A 24,028-nucleotide genomic window follows, 5' to 3' on the forward strand; every position below is an offset into this window, starting at 1 on the left:
GCTGTTAGTAAATTTTTTTTTTTTCTGATATCTCCTTGGGCAAGGGAAACAAAAGAAAAAAAATAAACAAATGGGACTACATCAAATTAAAAAATTTTGCACAGCAAAGGAGACCATCAACAAAAAATTAAAAGACAACTTACTGAATGGGAGAAGATATCTGCCTATGATATATCTGACAAGGAGTTAATATCCAAAATTTATAAAAAACTCATACACTTAACACCAAAAATACTAACGATCCAATTAGAAAATGGGCAGAAGACCTGAAGAGGTATTTCTCCAAAAAGGACAAACAGTGGCCAATAGACATACAAAAAGATACTGAAGGTCACAAGTCATCAGAGAAATGCAAATTAAAACCACAATGTGATGTCATCCATACATATCAGATTTGTTATCATAGATAAATTGAAAAACACCAATTTTGGTGAGGATATCGAGAAAGTACTCTAGTATATTGTTGATGGGACTGCAAATTGGTACAGCTACAACGGAAAACAGTTTGGAGGTTCCTCAGAAAAATTAAAAACAGAACTACCTTTTGACCTAACAATTGCACTTCTGGGTATTTACCCAAGAAAACCCAAACATTAGTTCATAAAGATCTATGCATCCCTATGTTCATGGCAGCATTATTCATGATAGCCAAGATATGGAAGCAACCTAAGTGTCCGTCAATAGATGACTGAATATAGAAGATGTGGTATATATATACAATGTAATATTACTCAGCCATAAAAAATAAAATCTTATCAATTTCAATGATATAGATGGACCTAGAGGGTATTATGCTGAGTGAAATAAGTCAGAGAAAGATAAATACCATATGATTTCACTTATATCCAGAATCTATGGAACAAAAGAAATGAACAAACTAAAAACAGACTTACAAATACAGATAACAAACTAATAATTGACAGAGAGAAGTGGGTTGCAGGGCTTTGTGAAAAAGGTGAAGGGGTAAAGCACAAATTAGTAGTTACAAAACAGTCATGAGGATTTAGTGTACAGCATAGGGAATGCAATCAATATTATTGTAATGGCACTGTTTAGTGCTGGATGGATGCTAGAGTAATCTGGGGGATCACTTCACAAATTATATAACTGTCTAATCATTGTACTGTGTACATAAAACTAATATAAAATAATAAAAAAAAGCAGATCTAAAGTATTTTGTCAAGGTATCTGTGAGTACATAATCAAGATCTTTAACAGAAAAAAAATAAAATTAGTAAAAAGGTAGAGTTACTTTTTTTTCGTAATGGAGTATTTATTTCCTTCCTTACCTACACAAACTTCACATTTTTAAATATACAGTTTTACTGTAAACCCAGATTGCAAGCTTTAGTAATATAATTATTTCATTTGCTGAAATCAGTTTAACATCACCTGAGTTTTAAGAAAAGCTGTAGTGGCAATTGGAAAGATGGTCTCAATTCATTTATTGATTAATTAAAAGTTAATTTTATTTCTTTTTTCCAAATACATATTTTACTTTAATTGCAGATGAATAGAAAGAATAGACAAAAATATTGAAAATCATTAAGTTTTTAAAATTAAAGCTTTGAGCAGTAAGGTTTACAAAACTATTTGACTAGCATTCCTATTTTGTATTTAAAAAATAAAATAGTAACTTACTTGAAAACTGAATTGCAAATCCAGATTTGCTGATGTAAAAATCCGTATCAAACTGGATGGTTACAATGTTGAGGGTACTATGGATTCCTTCAGGAATAAGAGATCCACTAATTTCCTTTAAGAGCATCTCATTTTCTGGTGGACCATCCCAAACTCGGAGTATATCATGTGATGCTTCCGTATCAAAAGCAAGAAACTGTAGGCTGAGGGAGAAACATATTATCTTTGTTTAATTATTTTTAGCATGGATTCAGTTTTATATAAGTAATATAACAAATATGCCTCTTTGTTTTTATTAGATGTTCCTTTTATCAGATTAAAACAGCCTATGTAACCATAATGAATTTTTCTTGAGTAGTATAATTTATTTCTTTAGAATGTGAATACATGCACTATTATATCGCCTTTGCAAATTACCAAAATTTCAGGTATATGTCCTTTCCAGTGCAGATGAACTTCAACTATGGCTATAGCAGGTGACATTTATGAAGGATCTGGTACATGCCAGGCACCATGCAAAATGCAATACATATTTTTTTCTTTGTTAACTATTATTATGACCCAGTGAAGCAGAAATAATTTTATCTCAATTTTATAAATGTGGCAAAATAGAGTTTAGATTAAATAAAACTTTGCAAAGGGTGGTAGAGTCATGAATTGAAGTTTTCTGACTCCATAGAATCTGTGTTTCACAGGTGTTTCATATTTATTTGCTTGATTAGAGTCACGCAAGGTTTATTCCAGGAATTTAATAGTTCACATTCAAAAATCAATCAATGCACATCATCACGATGAAAGATATAGGGGGAAAAAAAATCACACGAACATCTCAATATATAAAGAAAAAGTATTTTTAAAAAATCCAATATTATAATCACATTCAGAAATCTAGGAGTAAAAGAGAACTTCCTTAATATGAAAAGTTATGTCTTATCACCCTCAAAAAAATGGACAACTCCCCTCTCCCCACAAAAACCTGTTTCATATTAAATCATTCTGCTTATGTCTAATTTAGACGAAGTTAGTATCTGATACTCATTGTGGCTCCTACCAAAAATTAGAAGTCCAATTATATTAACAGCTCTCTAAATATATATCATATGTTTAATATGTGAATTTTAATTTGGGTTGCATAGTAATATCAAATATTGTTCTTTAAAAAAATCTAAAAAATCCCATTATTATTATTTTTAAGTTTACTAATTCTAATATTTAAATAAAACAATGCATGATCTGTACTAATAAAAACAGGCTGAGGACTGATTTAATGTAGTCTATTTGGAGTTCTGCAAATTCCCTTGCAAAAGCGACAGACCAGTTCACATTCGACAATGTGCTAGTTTACATCTAACAGTGCATTCAGTATGCCTTTCAACATGTTATTTGAAGGACAATACTTGTTTTCTACAACCATCCAGAAGCCTGTCTGAAATTCCATTTATATAAAGCAGCGATTCTTAAGTTTAAAGTTGTTGCTTTGTGAGCAATAATACACTACCTAGTTCATATGTCAAGGACAATTCATTCATTTATTAAACCTTTCCCAGGTATAACAATAATAGTTAAACTAAGACTGAGAACGTGTGATAGCCTTGAAAACCTGATTGGTGTTGATTTAGGAATCAATGGTTTTGCCACCATCTAAAGGGCAACAGTGTGAAGAACTGTGAGCCAACTAACTGAAGTCAGCGGGAAAGGGAAATCAAACATTGTTAAAGATGCTCTGGAGATATGCCTGAAGCCATGGAGTATTGAGTCCCCTTCTATTCTTATTTCTTCTAATGTTTGTGAGGCTGAATTTATGATTGTGACCTGGACAATTCTGTACACATATCAAAATGGTAGACTTGGCATCCTGAGTCATCAAAAAATAAATGTAGAGTGCCCAAGGAACAGGAAATATTCTCACATTCTGTGCTCTCTTCTAACTGTGAAAAGTTTCCCTCTAAGGGGTACATGAGCTGCCACTGTGCCCCACAAATCAATAAATCATGCCTATGAATACTTTTTCATGTTTAACAGATGAAAATTGAGTTTTTTCCTGTCAAGGTTAAAAATATTCAAAAATCTTGATGATCAAGAAATTCAGATTCCCCAGTAATTTTGAGAAAATAAAATCAATTTACCTGACAATGTTTCCTGGATCTACCTCAATCATCCACATGCAACGGAGATTATTGTCATAAGGAAAGGGATAACCAGGGGATAAGATTCTTCCTGATGATTCTCCTTTAAAACGACCTCCACATTCAGCTAATAAAAAAATAAAATAAAAGTTTAATTAAAAAATAATTTGTATACAGAAAAAAATGAAAATTTAACACAATTTAATGCCCATCTTTTTAAAAACAAGCTGGAAATTTCACAAGAGCATGTATTTTTTTCACCTTAAGGAAAATAAGAATTGATTTCCTCTCTTCTTGAAAGTATATGTTTGTATATGCTTTCTCAGATTATGGTATTAACTGAAGTAACATTATTACACAATAAAACATGAGTCTCGAGTTAGATCACATAAAAAGATAATAAAATGAATGTAATTAGGGAATAAAAAAAAAGACACACTTAAGAACTCAGTTTAGGCTTCCAAACATTTTAAGATGTGTTGTTAAATAATGATAATTTAAAAAGGGGAAACAGATGGCAAGTTGCTCACTGCTAGTTGGTTGCAGGCTGAATAATTCATCATCTTACTACCCCACCTCTGAGAAAAACTAATCATTACTGCAGTCCCTCAGGCCTTCTAAATTTCATTGTCCTTTTATTCCCCTTTAAATCACTCTAAACACTTTTCCTTTTAACCTCCCAAAAGTCAAAGTGGCATTTTTATTAGATTTCTTCAGTTAAATCTAGTTTGGTTTTGATTTAATGTGGTCTCTAATTTTATATAATTTATCAAATCAGAAATGTAAGTATTATCATACAATATAATTAAAATTTTATCTTTTGAGGGATACCTCTCTATTTTAATACTATTTAACATATTGGGATGTCTGTAGTAGTTTTATTTCAGTAAGAAGATAATCTAGGAAGAATTCTCTGTATTCAAGAAGAGAGAAAGCGTGTTCGGTAGTCTATTGCTCAATGTCTCTCAACCTTAGAAATAAGGAAAACAATGTGTCATACATTATACATTTGCAAATTTTCCAGATTGTCTCCTACCAAAGTATAACCAAAACCAAAACACTTTACTGTTTGCTTAAATATCTGAAGATACTCTTAGATTTATTTTTCTCATTCTCTGTATTATTTCTATATTACTGAAATTCAATGACTGAATTAATAAGCTCCTTTTTTTTTATTAGAGCAAAGGGCAAAGGCAAAGTTTTAGCATTTGGAAGAGACCTAATAATAACAGAATTTAATGGTTCTCATTTTTTTAATGAAAATTTTGTTGAACAACTAGAACTATGTAACTATATTACTTCATTTTTCAATACTTCTTGATTTATCACTATTATTGGCATATATCTATTATGAGAACAAATTTGATACTTCATTCCTCCAAATTAATTTTTAATTAATTGCAAGCCAAACTAGAGTTTCATGCACTATGTTGTTATCTTGAATTTAAACATAGCTTTTTTTCCTTCATTTTTTTTGTTAAATATTGCTTGGCATTTTGACTTCAGATGAGCCAGTGTGATAACCCATACCACTAGAGTTCATTTCTGACAGAAGACTTATGTGCACAGGATAAAAACGAAAATGTTTAAAAAAGGTAAAGTAGTCAAATCCCTCCAACTATGATCCTTTAAAAAAAATAATTTTTGTTTGATCATCATAAATACTTCAGAAACATAACTACCTAGAAATATTCCACATAATTGAGAAAAAGTTTTATTTGACAGAGGCAAAATATAGCCATATAAATATTTAAGGTTAATAGGCAAAGAAAATTATAATCTTAGGCCAGGTGGTAAAGCTATTAATTGTTGCCAGTAGAGAATACCATCTAAAATAAAATTTCATCTTCTGTTATTATGGAAATTATCAGCACGACACACCATGTGTCCAAATGTTTTTCAGCACTATTTCCTGATGATCCATCATTGAGGAAGAAAAAGTTCACCCTTTTCATGAAATCTTGAGCATTATCAAGTCACTAAGTTTGTCTTGAGATATATGAACTCTAAAGTGCATTGATCCATTGCAAAAATAATTAAAATCTTCTGATCCCAGAACAAATGTCCTACTATTTGCATAAAATCTTTCCAAAAAATAATGTCTTCAGCTTCATTCAACACATGTAGTAAAAACATATTCTTTAATGTATTTATTTTGTGATTTTAATTTTAGGGACATCATGGCAAGTCAGTATTTACAAATTTATAATTTTGTGCCATTACAAGCCTTAATGATTTTCTCAATATATTTCCTATACACATCAAAGAATATAACCTCAGATAGAATTAATTAATGCTACTTTTTTTTCATAATCAATGCCAGTGGGCTGATTGTTGGCCATATTCCAGAATTTCAAGTTTTATCAATTTGGGTGATTAATATTTTACATACTACCCTATCCAAAATTCAGATTCTATATGAAAAGAAAGGGCTATAATTGCATTTTGGTTAGATAAAAACATGTTTGCTTTCTGCACGAATCTCTGTTTTAATAAACCATTAGAGGTCTCAGAATCAAAAACTGTGCAATCGGTTGCAAAGCCTCTAATAACTAAAAGATCATTTAAAAAAAAATATTTTAGTTTTGTGGAGATTTCCAAGTTGACTACACCAATTAACAAATATTGAAATTTGTCTCAAAAGTTTCAATATTCAAAACACATGAAGTTTTATACATTAAATATGCGTGGCTTTTTTGAGTATCAATTATATCTCAATAAATATATATTTTTAATTAGGTCAATTTAATTCATATGGGCCTGCTACAGGATAGATTTATGCCTCCATAAATGCCATCACAAAATAAGAATGACTACAGAATGACTGCATGTTTGTTCCCTACCAAGGAGTTAGTATTTTGTTAAAATGCCATTTACTTTTGTTGCCCTAGTATTCCAACCTGGCACCTATTTGATCTTTGGGGTAAAAAAATCAGAGGTCTTTATAACACTTTTCTATCCACCCTCCCACCCACATATGCCCAGTATTCATTAATTGATCTATAAAATGGCAATAATAAAATAGTACTCCAGCTATAAAGGGAGAAAATGATTATTCTCTAGCTTCATGTAAGCAATATATCTAATGTTACTCACATGAATCTTCTTATTGAAATTGGTTAATTTTGTTTTGCTACAGATACATGCACAAAAATATGCACTTTCTTAGATTTTTGAAAAGGTAAGTATATAAAGTCTTTTTAAGTTATTAAAAACTATTTTTAATCTATCTTGATCGAATAGGCAATAATTTTTATATTGAACAAATATGATCTGTGACTCAATAAATGTATATGATTGTCTTAACATACTTTCGTAGTGAGTTAAATTTTATAGGAGAAATAAAATGACTCCATACTGTACCAAAAATGTAATAGATTATGAAAAAGAATCTTTTTACTTTCCATTAATTTCCTTCTCTGACAAATTTGAGTTCACTAATTTCTTTATCAAAGGTTTAAAAATAAAGAAATTTTTTTATATTTTCATTACCTTTATTGGGCTAATATTGGTTAATAACCTTATATAAATTTCAGGTGTACAACTTTATTGTATAACAATTGTATTCTCTACAAAAACATGGATAGATCTTGAGAGGATTATGCTCAGTAAAATAAATCAGACAGAAAAGGCACGAACCTATGATTTTTCTCATATGTGGGATGTAAAACAAAAAGCAACAAATGAACAAAAGAAATATACATACAAATAATAAAAAAAAAAAGCTCATACATACAAACAAGAGAACGGTGGTTATCAGAGAAGGGGGGTGGGAGAGAAAAAAAGGGGTGAAGGGGGTCAAACACATGTTGATGGAAGGAGACTCGACTTCAAGCGGTGAGCACACATTAACTTCTTGATTGAAGGTTTGAGTTGTGTATGGACAGAATCACTTGAAAGGGTACAGTACATTTTAGAAACACTTCTACAGAAATATTTCATAAAACATTTAAATTTAAGAGTATCCTACCAATACAGGAAGGCAGAGGGTAGTCCCATGCCCTTCTTTCCCCTGTCATGCATTTGAGAAGGCTACTTCCATGGAGAGTGTAGCCTGGATTGCATCCATAAATGATAGTGCTACCAGCAAAGTGGCCTTGGTCACTGATCTTGTATCCAAATTGTGGAATGCCAGGATCCTCACAATGTGACAGTTCAAAACCTGTGAGAAGAATATAAATTTATCAAAGATGATATTTAACAGGAAGAGTTAAAACTGTGTAAATCATTTCGGCCTGTTATTTTAATAATTTTATTACTCTTATCTAATTGTTGTTCTCTTTCCTAGTTACAGTACTCTTACCACATTTAATTTTGATAATAGTATACAATAGCCACAGAGAGCTTTTTAGAATTTGAAAATTAGAATATGTTGTATTTTTCAAATTTATCAATGAGACTCCATGGTCTAGATGATGATAGTATGGCTTATATATAGTACTAAGCTTCTTGCCTACTTCGAGTGATTTACAGCTAACAGTAGATTCTGACCAATATAACTGCTAGGATTGTACCATCAAAAATTTAAAATTCAGACAAAATTTGTAAAATTGTAACTCTCCATTTAATAAATATGCCCACTGCAAATATAACTTCGGACTGTTTTATTGTCTTAGAAGAACATGAAGTAGTCTCATACTTAAAATATACTTGATCTAAAGGTAATAGAACTTAGTAATTAGCCTGACAAACTCTGAATTGTTATATTTCAGAAATTAACAGCTTTCAAAAATTCTCACGAGCAAAAAAAATAGGACTTTTTTCTTCCTACATGTTGTCACTCTGGAGCGTAAAAAAATAATTTTGTATTTTTACAGTTGGGAGTTTCTCCATTAATTTTTAAGACACTTGAGGCCATAGGCTTAGAGCAACCCTCGAGAAGTTATTTTACAACTATTAGAGTTGTGAGAGAACTCCAGAGAGACTTACAGAACCCTGAAGGAGGTTTGTGTTTACATTTCAAGGGAAAATGAGGCCCAGATCTTTACAGACATCTCTAGATTGCAAAAACTGGAGGTTAACTTGCCCTTGGAGAGATGTGTTTACATTTCAAAGGTTAGAATAAGAGCCCAGAATCCTTTCCATATCATCTCCAAGAAACAAAGATTTCTCTTCCTCCTTTTGGAAGAGAGGGAAGAAACAGCTACTTTAAACAGAGTAAGGCTATATTTCTTCATCCCTTGACCCTGGCCATTTGTGTAAATTTTTCCATCTGATTTTCATCATGTTACTGCAGGGTTAAGGACTGGGCCAACAGGGAGCTGACACAGTTAGTATTGTTATTATTATATTACCTTAATAATAATAATTAATCTCTCTAGATCCAGAAGACCTTGTGTGCACATACAGAAAATTAATAAAGATGGATATTAAAAACTTAACAATCAAAGCACAATGAACTGTTAAGATTCTGAAAGAACTAGAAAAAGATTCTTCATAATTTCAACCAAACATGGCACTGATAATCAAAACCTAAGATTTCTAGCTATGTAGTTTTCATCTCTAATGTTTAAAAAAAAAAAAAAAAGATGATCAGGTACAAAATTATATCAGTTATGACATTTGAGATTATAAAATGATAAAAAATATTCTAGTCTATGGCCATGCCACCCTGAACGTGCCCAATCTCGTCTGATCTCGGAAGCTAATAAGTAGGGTCGGGCTGGTTAGTACTTGGATGGGAGACCACCTAGGAATATCAGATGCCGCAGGCATAAAAAAAAAAAAAAATTCTAGATAGCCTCATGCATGACAGAAATTCCGATTTCAAGACAATGTTGGAGAAAAAAAAAACTTTTATATGTATCTTAGATTATATAATAATCAAAAAGAGATCTGCATCTCTGTTATTCACACAGATCCTTAACCTGTGTGTATATTAGCCTAGATTTGAATTAGAAAGCAAAAAGCATAAATTAGTTCACTAATGTCAAATCACTAATTTACATCACTGGCTTTTTTGAGTATCAGAACATGCATAAAATCACCAGAACTTATGAGTACTGAGTTTACACTGTTAGTCTGTATGTTGAGGGCTATGTTAGTTCTCAGAGAACAAGGGAATCTCTCTCTAGTCTCTTCAAGGGAGACTTACTCCTAGAATTACTCTGTACGTTCTTTTTTTCTTTGTACAGACAAATGATTTACTTTTTTTCCTTTCCCACAACACCTACCTAGCATAAATTCTAGCACATAGCAGATGTTAAATAATGTTCATAAATGAACATACATTCTTAGAGGCAATTATTTCTAGGGGAGAACTAAAAAAGAAACTAAAATGATGCTGCTGAAAAACTGAAATTTATGGGACAATTAAAAAAAATCTTCAGGAATTTCCTGTATGGATGAATTTGTGACAGCTGCATTTGGGTGAAAATATGTTAAAATAAGGCAAATACAAATAGTTTCAGAGACAGAGCAATCTAGAAGGTTAGAAGTCGTTAACTCAAATGGTGACACACACACACACACACACACATATAAAGTTTATAACAAGATATAAAGTATATACATGATTAAGCAAGCCAGTCTTATTAAAAAAAAAAAGTAGAAATAGCAGAAGTTGTAACTTTAAATTTTCAGGACATATTACTTTGCATAAGTCTGCATACTTACTACTACTTTAAAGGGTTCCTGCTTAAAAATTCTCCTTTCTACCAGATGTAATATTCAGTTTATCATTCAAGATGCAGCCACTTTTGAGTTCTACCATATGTCATTAATCAAAATAAAAATGGAAATTAAGCCTTCTTTTCTAGGTTTACCACCAAATTCATTCTTCCTTAATTTGAATGTTCTGTAAATGTAGTTGGTAATTGCTGGTGATGAGGTAAAACGAAGATATTCTTTGCAAATTAAGATAATTTGTAATACTTTGCATTGTAGTTGAAAATGCACATGGACAATAATATATAAACTACAAAGTGCAGCATAATTTAGTCCAATTTGGTGAAATTATTGTTGCTTATTCATAAATATTCAGAACTGTCTTATCTTTATGGAAACATTCAGCTGCCAGCCTTTTCATTGAAAAGCATAATACTTGAAACTATCAATTAAAAAAAGATTTATACAAAAAAAATCACATATACTACAGTCAGCATTCTTTGTGAAATTTGATCCTCTGATTAAATTAAAATTTCTTTTTGATTGTTGAATAACTTAAACTGAGATCTAATTTCTTTCCTAAAGAAATACAGTACATTTGTTTAAGGATTTTAATTTAGGTTTAAGTTATAAATTTGAAACCTACAAAGGCTTACGAAGAATAACACCTTACCATTTCACTCTGTCACATTCTAGGAAAATAATTGCTTCATATTAATATTAATTTTAATCCAGACTAGTTTTCAGATTAATCTTCATATTGATTGACTCATATTTACATTAATATTATTATTAAGAAATAAATATTATAAAACATGTTAAAGTTCCTTTTGTGTCCCTCCTTAATCTCTTTCTGGTCTTTCCCTACTGAGAGTTAGCAAATATTCTGAATTAGTAAATCATTCTCACACATATTTTACATGCTACCATATATATATGCTATCTGCATGTCTACTAAAAATATATAATACGTTTTGTAAGTGTTTATATATCTTATAAATTATTTAAAAAAAAAAAAACTCCTAAGGCTTTATTTGTTCCATAGCATTGTTTTTAACTTCAAATTTATACAAACACACAACACACACACGACACACAACAGACAACACACAGCACACAACACACACACACACACACACACACACACACACACACACCCATACACACTCTATTCACCTTAACTCTCTGTGGTATTCCATTGGAATCATACTCCAAAAATGTTGCACTCATTCTCCAGCTGACAAGCATATATAATGTTTCCAATTATTCGCTGCTAAAAAATGTCTCTTTTTACAAATGTGTATTTCTATAGGGCTAACTCCAAGTAGGAATCCAAGTTCATTTTGTCCTTAATTTCAATTGAAATCTGCTAATCTGCTATTTCTACCCTGACCTACTGAAAGATATAAACAGTTGAATCCCTATCTCAGCACAATTTCTGTTCAATTTGTTTATCAATAACAACTGTGTATTCACACAGGATAATGTTATATCTGATCAGCAAAACAATAGTCAGATGGCTTACTATTATAAGCAATATCTGAAAATTCACTTTTTGAATATAGGTAGCAGCATTTTTCACGTAATTTAAAAGAAGAAGGCCCTTATGTGCTTTAGTTTTTTGAAATTCAGTTAAAATGTAAACATATTTATTATTGTTAAAGTTACATTTTAGAGTATTTAATGGTGAATGTAAGTATGTAATTTTATGTACCAAAAGTAAGACCTTTCAAACTGCTAAATAAAAAGGGAAAAAGATTGTTAAAGAGGAAACGAAGAAAGTACATTAGCTAAATATATTAGAGAAATATATAGTTTTTGAAACCAAAACATTAATAAAGTTTTTTTCTTTTTAATTGATATAATTGACATAAAACATTATATTAGTTTCAGGTTTATGACATAATAATTCAAATTTGTATATGCATTATTGTGAAATGATCACCACAATAAGTTCAGTTAACATTCATCACCACATGTACTTACAAATATTTTTTATTATGAGAAATTATAAGATCTGCGCTCTCTACAATTTTCAAATACACAATACAGATTTTTAACTACAGTCACCATGCTGTACATTTCATCTCCAGGGCTTATTTATAAGTAGGAATTTGTAGCTTTTGAACACGTCAATCATTACAAAGAAACAAGTGTGGATTATTTCATCATGATTTTAACCTGTATAAAATCCTTTGTTGAATTTAATTCATAATATTTAGCAGAATCATCTTTAATAATTATATTTATTATTTATTATTAAACTCCATTTAGGCCATTAGACTTGCAAAAAAATCCTTATTTTAGAATTCTTTATATTTAAATGATGATGTATATAAAACAAAATGTTAACTTTGCTACTTTAAAATTCATAAACAGGAAATAATCCATAACATACACAGCAGCTATGGTAATCCTCTTTGACTCAGATATAATAAAAAATATAATGGGAATAAAGAAAATAAGAAAGTATGAAAGAACAAATACATATTGTTTTCTCTCACTAATCAAACTAATAAAAAATATACATATTACTCACTAATCAAACTATATAAAACATTTCTGAATCTACAAAACTTAGAAGGATGCTTTCGAAAGACAATCCTTACAGTTTTAAGCCTATAGAAGTTAAGAATTTAAACAAACAAAAAAAGGTTGTGGAAATGATTCCTATGCAATCCAACTGGAGGAATAGGAGGTAAAAATTTTTTTTTAGTTGCAGATGTTCTAATCTTATGTATAAAGTTCTGATAAAAATGTGCTAGTTTGTGTCTTGTACATTTGTATATCATTTAGAAAAGGTGAGATCCTGTTTTGTGGATTTTTTTTTTTTTTAACCATCAGCCATTTGGTATTTGGCCAAAATGTGTAAATGATATACTCTAGGTATATGTAGGAAATGAATTTTACTAGATATTGCCAAATTACTATACTAGGTGACCTTACTAACTTATTTTCTCAAATGTGAGTTTCAAGTTCTTTAAATCGTCATCATTATTTGGCATTGTACAGCTTTTTATTTTTTAACTAATTTTATAAATATGCAACATGTTATTTTGGGGTTTAATATTCATTTCTTAATTTCTAGTAAGCATTTTTTTTTCACTTGCTTATTGGCCACTGGAGTTCCTCTACTGGAATTTTTTTTTTTGCCCATATTTTCTTATAGATTAATTTTCTTCTTATTGATTTATAGGATTCCTTTCTATAGTGTATGTTATTCTGATATATATATATATATATAAGTATATATATGTGTGTATATATATATACATATATATGTATATATAAATACCAATTTCTGAAATGTCTCATGTTTTTACTTTTTTATAGTGTGTTTTGTTATAAAAATTTTTTTAAAAATAATAACTGGGGCTTGGTCAGGAAAACAGAAGCTACTTAGATGATTTGACTTGCTAATATTCAATGTAAAAAATTACAGAGAAAATACAAGAAATGCACAGGGAGTGAAGGTCAGGAATACTGCTGGCCTTTAGTAAATCAGTTCAGGGAAGCTGTTGCCACCACTTGCCAGCACGCACTCTTGCTTCCTGCCTGAAAATGCTGGTATATAATAATAGCTTCTCATTGGATCCCACCTTTCAATTCTCATGAGACTGCCTTTAATTGGGAGGTTCTAAGCAGAGATCTTCACTGACAAGAAAGAGAAAATGTAGTTGCCAGGTCTTTAGTTTCTACACTTCAGGAAGTGCTTAGAAGGGCAAACATGCTACTGACTATGAACAGATTTGTGTTTGTATATCTTGTTTCAGAAATCTTTATTCACCTTAAACCTAACTATTCTAGGTAACATTTTTTCAAAACATTTTAAAGTTTTGATACTCATATATGTCTTCAATCTACCAGAAGTTAATTTTATGTAAAGAGTAAACTTGTAAGTTTTTAGATTTTTAGATATTAAGTTCAAAATTTGCAAAGCTTTTGGAATAGTAAAGCTATAAAAATAGTAATGACTTTCTGTTATTCTAGTAAGAAGAAATTATATCCAACATTGTCTATGTGAATGACAGATAATCAAGAAATATTTATTTAATATTTTAATACTATATAATGCAGCATTAATCAATAGTTTTATTGCTTGGTTAATTTCAAGATTTAAAGAATAAAGGAAATGCCTTTATTCTGTTTTAAGCGGTTTAGAGGATACAGAAGTACATGGAGTAACTTTGTTGTCCCTTGTAATTTATTTCTACTTGCATTTGTATTAAATAAATTATATGTTAAGAATAAAGTTAGTGTTAATAGGTCATCTGTTATTAATCATGTTTAACATTGCCAACAGCATACTGGTAACGAAATTAAAAAGTTTAAATAGGGAAATTTTTAAATAAATTTATAAGGCTAATGCACAAAAAAATAAAAAGCATCACGAATTGCTAAAACCCATCTTTAATTTGAAAATAAAATTTAAAATGATTATATTCTGTATAGATTATTGAATCATTTCAGGCAGAAAAAACACTGGAAGGCTAAAAGAGTCAAAATATATCTGGACTTGTCCCTTGAGATAACAGACATGTCTTCATTGGGCATTTTAGAAAATCAAATGCGCAGAAATGGTAACAAGAGGACATCTGAACCCATTGGTAGTAACTAATATTTGGACATTATGAACATTTGCCAGACCAGCTTTAGAAAAGTCTGTGCTATAATTCATCAAAAAAGGTGCTTGTTTAAAATACCAAGTTCTTTTCTATAGAATTAAATGAAGAGCTGAAAGAATCTGCAGTGAAATACAGCTTCAGGAAATAAAGTTTAAAGACTTGATGAACACCATAAAAGATACTAGACCTAAGTCATTACCCTAAGTGAATTTGGCCAACATGAAAGAATTCAGATTGAAAGATTCTTAAGCATACAATGACAAAAGTTTTTTGGAGGAGAACTGCATTAACATTTTTAAAATTATTAATTTTTATAATTACATCAACAATAAATATTAACTCATGGAATCTTAAAAAATACCTAAAACAAGCTGGAGGTAATTTAGAATAGTAATTAAGGTGATGCATTCTCAAAAAAATAATCTCTTAGTTCCATTTTCGTATCTGCACTTATTAGCTAAGTAACCTTGGGCAAGTAACATAACTTTTCCATGCTTTGTTTTTCCTCCTTTCCTCACTGAGTATAATAGTACCCCCCTCACGAGGTTACATTTTGTACCTAGTAGGTAATAGATAAATGTTACTATTATTTTAAACTCATATTTAATATTATAATGTTGAAATCTCTGTGTGCCTTTAAATATAACCCAAGCCCTTTACTATCATCCACCTCCCCACTGCCCAGCTTCCAACTTTATCTATTTGTCTTGCTCTTGCTTATCCAGCTCCAGGCATGTAACTCAAGCTCAAGTCTCTCTTGAGCCTTTGTACTGTTGATGTATCTGCCTAGAACCCTATACCCCCAAATCTGAATGTGGTTGCCCCTTCTTATAATTCAGGTATCGATCCAGGTGACACTTCCTCTGAAATGGAGTCCCTCAGCAAAGTAGCTACAATAGCCCCCATCTCCTGTACGATCTCACTGCCTTGTTATAAATTAATTCTAAATACAGTTCTCTTATCTTTGGTTCATATCTTAATTTTCTGTCTTGTCCCAGGAAAAAAGTTAGCTATATACCTGGGCAGAAATTTTGTCTTATTCATTGTTTTAATTATCCCCAGGGCATAAAACATTCAAATGGTGAAAGATAAACTTTAAACCTATGACCCAATAAATAATTTCAACAAGTTAGTTGTGGTAAAGGAGTAAAAGAGAAGATAAGACATATCACCAAATAGAAATGACATTTCTACATCTTAGCCATGAGAGAGAGAGAGAGAGGAGGAGAGAGAGAGAGGAGAGAGAGAGAGAGAGAGAGAGAGAGAGAGAGAGAGAGAGTGGAGAGAGAGAGTGTGTGTGTGTGTGTGTGTGTGTGTGTGTGTGTAAAAGACACCGCATTTAGAAATGCATTCGTAAAATGTGCCCTGAGGGGCTGAGGGAGGGGAGTCTGGTCAGAGTATTCTATCAGGATTTGCTAAAGTCTATTATGGAGTTATCCAGAGCATAGTGATGTTTTAGAGAGGATGTTGTATGGAGATCTTAATTGCTGACCTGTTCTTCCAGCTTTAGAAGAAAGAAAGTAATTTTTTTTTTTCACTTTACTCTTCTATACCCCCTAGAAAAGACAGCTATACCTTTATGGGTCACAGGAAAATTAACAACTAAATTGTGCTATATAAAGCACCTGAAAATACGATTCACCTAGATCTTTATTTGGAGTAAGTTTCATTTTTCTTAGGGCAAGGATAATTGATATCCATTATTTCAAGAGACTGGAAGAGTGATGTAACTCTAGGGAGCAATTCCAAGAGGATAGAGCGATGGAAGAGAAGTGGCATATCCTAACGCAGTCACGGTCTGATCAAGAGTCACAAAGGTTTTATATTCAAACAGCACAGCTGTCCACACTTGAATTGTCTAATCAAATCAGAGTTTGCTGAGAAACTTATTTGGGTGAAAAGAATATCATCTCCACAAAAGACTAAATAAGATTACTCTTGACAACTATTAGGATAAAGACTGGAGAAATTTAACTTGCTTTACAAGAATATAAAGAGTGACATTTTCTCCTCTCAAATGTGGTATATCATTTTTATATTAGGTATGTATATAATTTATTTATTGTTGGAGGAAAGTGAGAGAAACTCACTGTTTTCTTAGTATACATAGTAGAGGTAAAACTATAAATAATGGGTAAACCAAATGTAGAAATTCAGACATGAAAACATGATCGTTATCCTATTTTCCCATATTTTAACACCTTAGAAATTTTCTCATGTTAGAATACTACTTACTGCTTCCAAAAGTTTTATGACTATTTAAAATATGTGGCCTAATAAAATCTTTTATATCACAAAGGCATTTTATAAACTCAGCATTAAGACACCATATTAATTTACCAAGAATATGTAAAAACGTAATTGAATTAAATCTGACTAAAGTCATTATGAGGGGAAATGGCTCCCTGAAGAACTATGCACAGTATGTTTGCGAAAAAGTATAACCACAATACAGTGTGATAACTGTTATGTTAGTTGTAGATATATATGATAAAAAATGTAGACTAACTCTGGCTGAAGAAGTCAGAGAAGCATCCGTGGGAAAACTACTTGAGATGGGTCTTAACATTCACTAGTTCAGCTGATGCCTCGGGTGGGTGGGGCATACCTAAAGCAGAAAGCAACCTGGGCACTGGTGCTGTGACTGGAAACCAAACCATGTGGAGGATAAGAACAAGCTGCTTTCGAAGCTAAGAAATCTGAGGTTACCCATTAAGATCATTGCAGATATGTAGAAAGGTTGCCACTGTAAAAAATCACAAGTAACACTTAAGAAGAAACACAATAAATAAGGGACGTGTCACTACCCTCAGGACTCTTCCCAGCAGAGAGGCTCAGAACACAGCTGTTGGTCTGGAAACTCATAGGAGCATTTACTTACCTGGTGGTATCTGGAGATGCCTTAGAAGTAGGCTACTGATATTTTAGTTTCAGGTCTGACTGACACATTTTAGTATCAGTTTTGAGACTGAAAAATATTTATAGATATACATCTGCTCTTTTTAAAAAATAACTGCTTTAATACCCTGTTCCCAAATTTATAGCTTCCCATCTTCATGAAGAAATGCAATCTATAATGAACAACTAGAGCATTAAAAAAGGGTGAATTCAAGTATTTGCTTATGAAGGTTTCTCTTTTGTTGACATCCAATTGTGCACACCAGTGACAATAAGTCAATCATTTTCCTCCTTCCAGACACCTGAGCACCTTACACAATTTCAAATCTACGTATATCCTACAACGCCCAGAATCTTTGAATCAATAATCTCAAGTTGCATAAAATTAAATATCAGAAAAGAAAAATCTAGATTTCCTCTATGAAACCTATTATCATTTTAGACAAAAAATGCAAATTGATGTAGAAGAAAGACCGTTATATAAACATTGAGCCATGACTGGAAAAGTGTCAGCTAGCTCTTTCAGAAAGCAGAGAAAGGAGGAAAGGAAAACAGATTTAAAAAGATTTCCCTTCTGAGCAGATCGCATCAATTATATTTCGCAATAATCCTTAAAGCCATTACTTTTAGTCCATCATACAGTAATATCTGTAACACAACTCGTTTAGATTTTCATTTGTCTTTGGAAGGACTTCATAAGAAGTCACATTGTACACAAAAATTCTGGAAATTTAAAAATAAGTGTTAAACATTCATTTTATTAATTTATTTTTCCTTAAAGTTAATGATGTAACAGTTCAAGCGCAGGCAGAAAAAACCTTGAAATAAATGGAGAGCAAGAGTAATCTGTCAGTATTATACACTAGGGTATTTTAATATAATGACTCATTATATTCTCTTGTCTCCTACTTCTCATATTGTTAAGAAAGAATATTTTTACAAATGATAATTTGATTCAAATTTCTTTTAGGATCCCATGTGAATATTTTAATGCTGTAACCTTTTTAATTTCCCATTTCTGTAATGCTTTCCATTTATCTGATACCCTGAAAAAATTTATAGGGGTCATTAGGTTTTGTCAAATATTCTAATGGGAAAGATTTCTGAATACTGCTACTTAATTTATTTTGCTATATTAAATGAGTATTCTAAACTTCCAAGAACTGATTTTATTTTAAATTTTATTTATTAAACACATAGCCCACAACTACCTCAATTTTACTTTTGCTTTACTTTCTCAGTACAGTGTCTTAACACACAGTAGAAACATATAATTTAAATATCATTAATTGTTCATTGATGTAATTCATCTGTTTCTTATATTATGGCAGTGGTAAAAATAAATTCATTTAATTTGTATAAAATTGATGTAACTAATATATCTATGGTTCTGTCTTTGAATTTCCGTCAGAATAGCTGACAAGTATAACAAAATAGGTTTGCATGAACTTATTTTTAATAAGATAATACAACATAAAAGTAAACACAAAATAAAACAGCTATTCTTTATTGTAAAATCACCTGAAACAATCCATTTATTATCAATGACCAACCAACTATAACTATTACACTATTGTGTGTGTGTTGCAGTTATAAGCAGCAGTTCAAACACTGGATTTCTATCCATTAAAAAGTTCAATTGTACTTACATATTAGATGGGGAGAATACTCCCATTTTAAAATAATACATGAATAAATAAGCTCAAAGCAAAATGACTTAGCCTTTCTGAACCTTAGTTGTTTCAAATATAAAATGTTGAATTTCACGTTACATGGTGTACCGCAATGATTTAATAAATACTCAGTAAAAGCGCTTGACAACTTTATTCTTCCCAAATACTTACTGGTATAGACAAGTTGAAAGCCTTCATCTGTCCCTTCAGAATCAGAATTAAATTCTAGCCAGAGCTGATTTGAAGTACTACTAAGTGTCAGTCCTCGCATAGAAGCGCCAGTAAAAGCACCTAATAGATGAGTCGTTTTATCTTTTCCATCATAAATCTGCAAAATATATTTATAATTAAAATGGAGATGTGCCAATAATAACAAATTCAGAAGATATATTTATATCTATGAAAAAGAGGAAATTATTATACTCTTCTTAAGTCAGTTTATTACATGTTTCCCAAGGACAATTATACATATATATTAATTCCTACAAATATGAGGTTAAGAGTTACAATTCACATGGGTAATTTTAAAATTGCAAGCTAAATAGACTTTAAGTAATACTCGAACTCACATTATATAACTTTTGCTCTTATTATAAAAGCAATGCTTTTTTTAATGGCAGGCAATTTATAATTGAGAATACCTGGAGAAAGAATGGTTTCCAGGGTTGGTTGGCTGGCCGTTTTTCTGCAACTTGCTCGGGGGTACCAAACATTTGTTTTTCTAATAACATGATTAATACAAATTACACTTGCTTCTTTTGCAATTTCTATAATTTATCCCTGCCCTTTACATTACCTCATTTCTTTATATTTTTACAATATTAAGTCAGGAGAGTAAATCCTATCAGAAACTAAACAAAACTATACAAAAACAAAATTGATAAGCTCCCAAACACCTATCCATCTTTCCCATTCTTCTCAAGGTGCAAATTCTCACTGCACTCTAATTTGCTTTTCTTTTATCAATGTATTACATAGACTTTCTTCAGGGCAGTAGATATGGAGTTTAGCACTGCATAGTATTTCACAGTGTGACATTACCATCACTCTCACATTAAGGAACTTAAGTTGTTTGCCACTAAAAGTATGCTGAAATAAACAACTTTTACATATAACCTCTCATTTTTTGGTAACTGCATTTCAATAAGAATTTTAAAAATATGGTGTTTCTGGGCTAAAATGTTCACGTATTGCCAAATTATTTTTCAAAATGTGTATAGTAATTAAACTGAAGGTTTACCAGCAATGCATGTGACCATTCCTTTTCCTTGAAGGCATGCATTTTCAATGTGGCAGTTATTCCCCTCGAAGGGATGAAAATTGGTCCCTGAGAGTCACAAAGCCTTAGATATTACAATGATTTGTGGTCCTACAAAGATCAACTCTATCTGACAAGTCTTATTCCATATACTTAGTTTCATGGAGTTGGGGCTGGGAGCTCCTTAGGTAAATGATAATGAATAGAAATAGTGTAGAAATATTGCTCAAATTTGCTTGCTTCTGGACTGAAATTATTTTACTTCTGACCTGACATTACAGTAAAAATTATACCACCAAACTCCTAATTCAGTGATTTTACCATAGTATCAATGTTTCTCAAAAGTGGTATTTACTACACTAATGTCGCCTAAGAGAAGATTTCTAAGTGGTACACAATGGAATTTTTAATCATTATATTAATTTGCATGATGTATTTTTCTTGTGCTAGTGTTTGTTTAGGTTGATAACCTATTCAGAATGTTTTTTATGATTTATAAACAAAAATTCATCTATAATTTTCTTCTTTCTTTATTCAAATTATCAGGATTTATTGTTAAGTTTAAGTTAATTTAATAAAATGATTGAAAAATTTTCACCATATTTCTATCTGAATTATTCAAATAAACCAATGATCCTTTTCTATCTGCAGATTCAAAGATTTCTTCAACTGAAGGAAATGTTTTTGAGTTTGCTTTAATTTAAATTATTCCCTGTCTTTTTTACCCATTTTCTATCTAGAATGCCTATTATTTGCATATTCAGTCTCTGAAACTGTATTGCAATTCTCTTATTTTTTCTCTTCTGAAATTTGTATCACTTTCCACTATACAAATTCTGGAAATCTTCCACTGGATCTTCCCCACTAACAACTAGATTTTCAGTAGTGATTAATCTCTTTTTAGGTCTTATGCTAAAATCATAAATTTTAAAATCATTGGTTAAATTACACATTCTCTCTCTCTCTCTAAAGATTCCACATAAGTTTAAAAATTGTTTTTAAATTTAACTTTTAAATCTTTCATAGTTCAAATTTAATGCATATCATCTGTTATTATGTCTTTAACTTGGTCTTTCTTCCCTTTGCTTACTGAATTCCCTCAAGAATGTGCTTATTTATCTTTAGCTATTTATAGTTTTATGTTGCCTTATTATTGATACAAATTTAAGTGCTCTAAAACCAACAAAGATTTTATTTAACATGCTATACAAATGTAGTTTTTTGTTCAAGACCTCTTCTAACCATATTGCCCATTACTTTTCCTGCAAAGAAATTCTTAAGTTTCCAGTGACCAAGCCCTTCCAGCTCTCTCCCTTTGTGATTAAGGAAATCTACAGCCTCACTTGCACCATCTGGCCTCCACCTGCTTGCTTACTTGTTGTATTACCACAGAGAGGATGGTGAAAATAAGAGGGAGAGAGAGAGAGGAAATAAGAGTCTAAAGCTCAGGAAAACACGTTTATTGACTTCCTAATGGCAAACATCTTACTGGTCACTCTTTTATTAAAAAAAAAAAAAAAAAAAAAAAAAAAAAATTTCGGTTAATTAAAAAAAAATGTCTGTTGACTGATTAAAGAGTATTGGAGTACTAGATTGAGAGCTGTATAGACAAATTTTCTAAAGTTATACTGGAATACCTTTAACCCCTGGAGGAATCCAATTCATCACACAAATAAGTTTCTGTTTTAGATAATAGCAAACATGTATTTGTCTTCAACAAGGGTGAACTAAATATTGAGGTTTGTTAGCTCAGGAACATTTTTTGTTTGGTTATATAAGATTCAATTCTTCATTTAAGAATATTATTAATCAGGGATAATTCAGAGGCAAGGAAACATTGCTTATTGTAAAACACAACTTCTGTGACTATGAGTTTCAAATGTTCAATATTCTCACAAGTCTGCTTCTGAATATATTTGTTTTATGACTATATATGATATAGTTTATAAATCCCATGCTTAGGTCTACATATTCACAGGCAAACTACTTAACAAGTAGATCTAGTGGGTCTTATTTGTGGTTATTGTTGTCAAGGTAACTCCAAAGAATATGTATTTACCTTTTAAGTCCATTACTTCTCAACAACATATAATTTAATTTCTATGATAAATATAAATAAATTTTTATTGGATTCAATTAGTTCCGCTTTCATGTGTAGATACATTGTGAAATGAAAAGTCTGTCAAAAACAGCCAAAAAAAAAGAGAAAATATCAATTAAACAATTACTTGATATAATTTAGTAAGCAGAAATTGGCTAAAATGTATCTTTTTAGTCTCTAGTAATGTTTTTTTCTCAAATTTTCAGTGGTAATGAAAAAACAGAGTTTAATGATATCAGAAACCATTACTTCATTCTATACATATAAGTTATTCCTATATAGGGTACTAGAAAGAGAAGAGAGAGATCAAGGGATTGAGAATCCATTTGAAGAAATAATGATTGAAAATTTCTCTAACCTGGTAAAGGAAACAAGCAGACAAGCTCAGGAAGCACAGAGAGTCCCAAACAAGATGATCCCAAACAGGCCACATCAAGATAAATCATAATTAAAATGGCAAAGTTTAAAGACAAGAGAGAATCTTAAAAGCAATATGAGAAAGGCAGCTTACAAGGGAGCTCCCATATAACTGTCACCTGATTTCTCAACAGAAACTTTCCAAGCCAGAAGGGATTGGCATGAATTATTCAAAGTGATAAAAAGAAAGGACCTATGACAAAAACTACTCTATCCAGTGAGGCTGTCAATTAAAATTGAAAGTGAGATGAAGAGCTTCCCAGACGGAGAAAATTAAAGAAATTCATCACTACTAAACCAGTATTACAAGAAATGTTAAAGAGATGTATTCAAGGAGGAGGGAGATATAAATATAAATAATAAAATGGTAATAACTATATACCTATTAATAATCACTTTAAATGTAAATGCATTAAATGCTCCAATCAAAAGACACAGGATAGTCGAATGATAAGGAAACAAGACCCATACATACTCTGTCTACAAATGACCTGTTAAAGATCAAAAGGCAAACACAAACTGAAAGTAAAGGCATGGACAAAGGTGTTTTATGCAAATGGAAATTTAGAAAAGCTGGGATAACAATACTTAGACAAAATAGACTTTAAAACAAAGGCTCTAAGAGACAAAGAAAAGCATTGAATAATGATAAAGGGATCAATCCAATAGAAGATTGTAAACAT

At 31.0% G+C, this 24,028-nt stretch overlaps 1 protein-coding gene and 1 pseudogene across 6 annotated transcripts in view; one reads left to right on the forward strand and one right to left on the reverse strand.

The window, feature by feature from the left end:
* Positions 1–24,028, reverse strand: part of CSMD3 (CUB and Sushi multiple domains 3) — a 989,790-nt gene that overhangs the window by 270,753 nt on the left and 695,009 nt on the right. For all 6 annotated transcript variants that reach the window (XM_016138158.2, XM_036232977.1, XM_016138161.2 and 3 more), the window contains 4 exons: positions 19,741–19,897; positions 7,738–7,929; positions 3,768–3,894; positions 1,642–1,844 (listed from right to left, as the gene is read on the reverse strand). In XM_016138158.2, the coding sequence (XP_015993644.1) occupies positions 1,642–1,844; positions 3,768–3,894; positions 7,738–7,929; positions 19,741–19,897 (679 nt within the window). The remainder of the gene's footprint in view (positions 1–1,641; positions 1,845–3,767; positions 3,895–7,737; positions 7,930–19,740; positions 19,898–24,028) is intronic.
* Positions 9,361–9,481, forward strand: LOC118612340 (annotated as a pseudogene).

This window comes from Rousettus aegyptiacus, unplaced genomic scaffold (genome assembly GCF_014176215.1).
Source record: "Rousettus aegyptiacus isolate mRouAeg1 unplaced genomic scaffold, mRouAeg1.p scaffold_m13_p_15, whole genome shotgun sequence".
In the NCBI taxonomy this organism is placed as follows: Eukaryota; Metazoa; Chordata; class Mammalia; order Chiroptera; family Pteropodidae; genus Rousettus; species Rousettus aegyptiacus.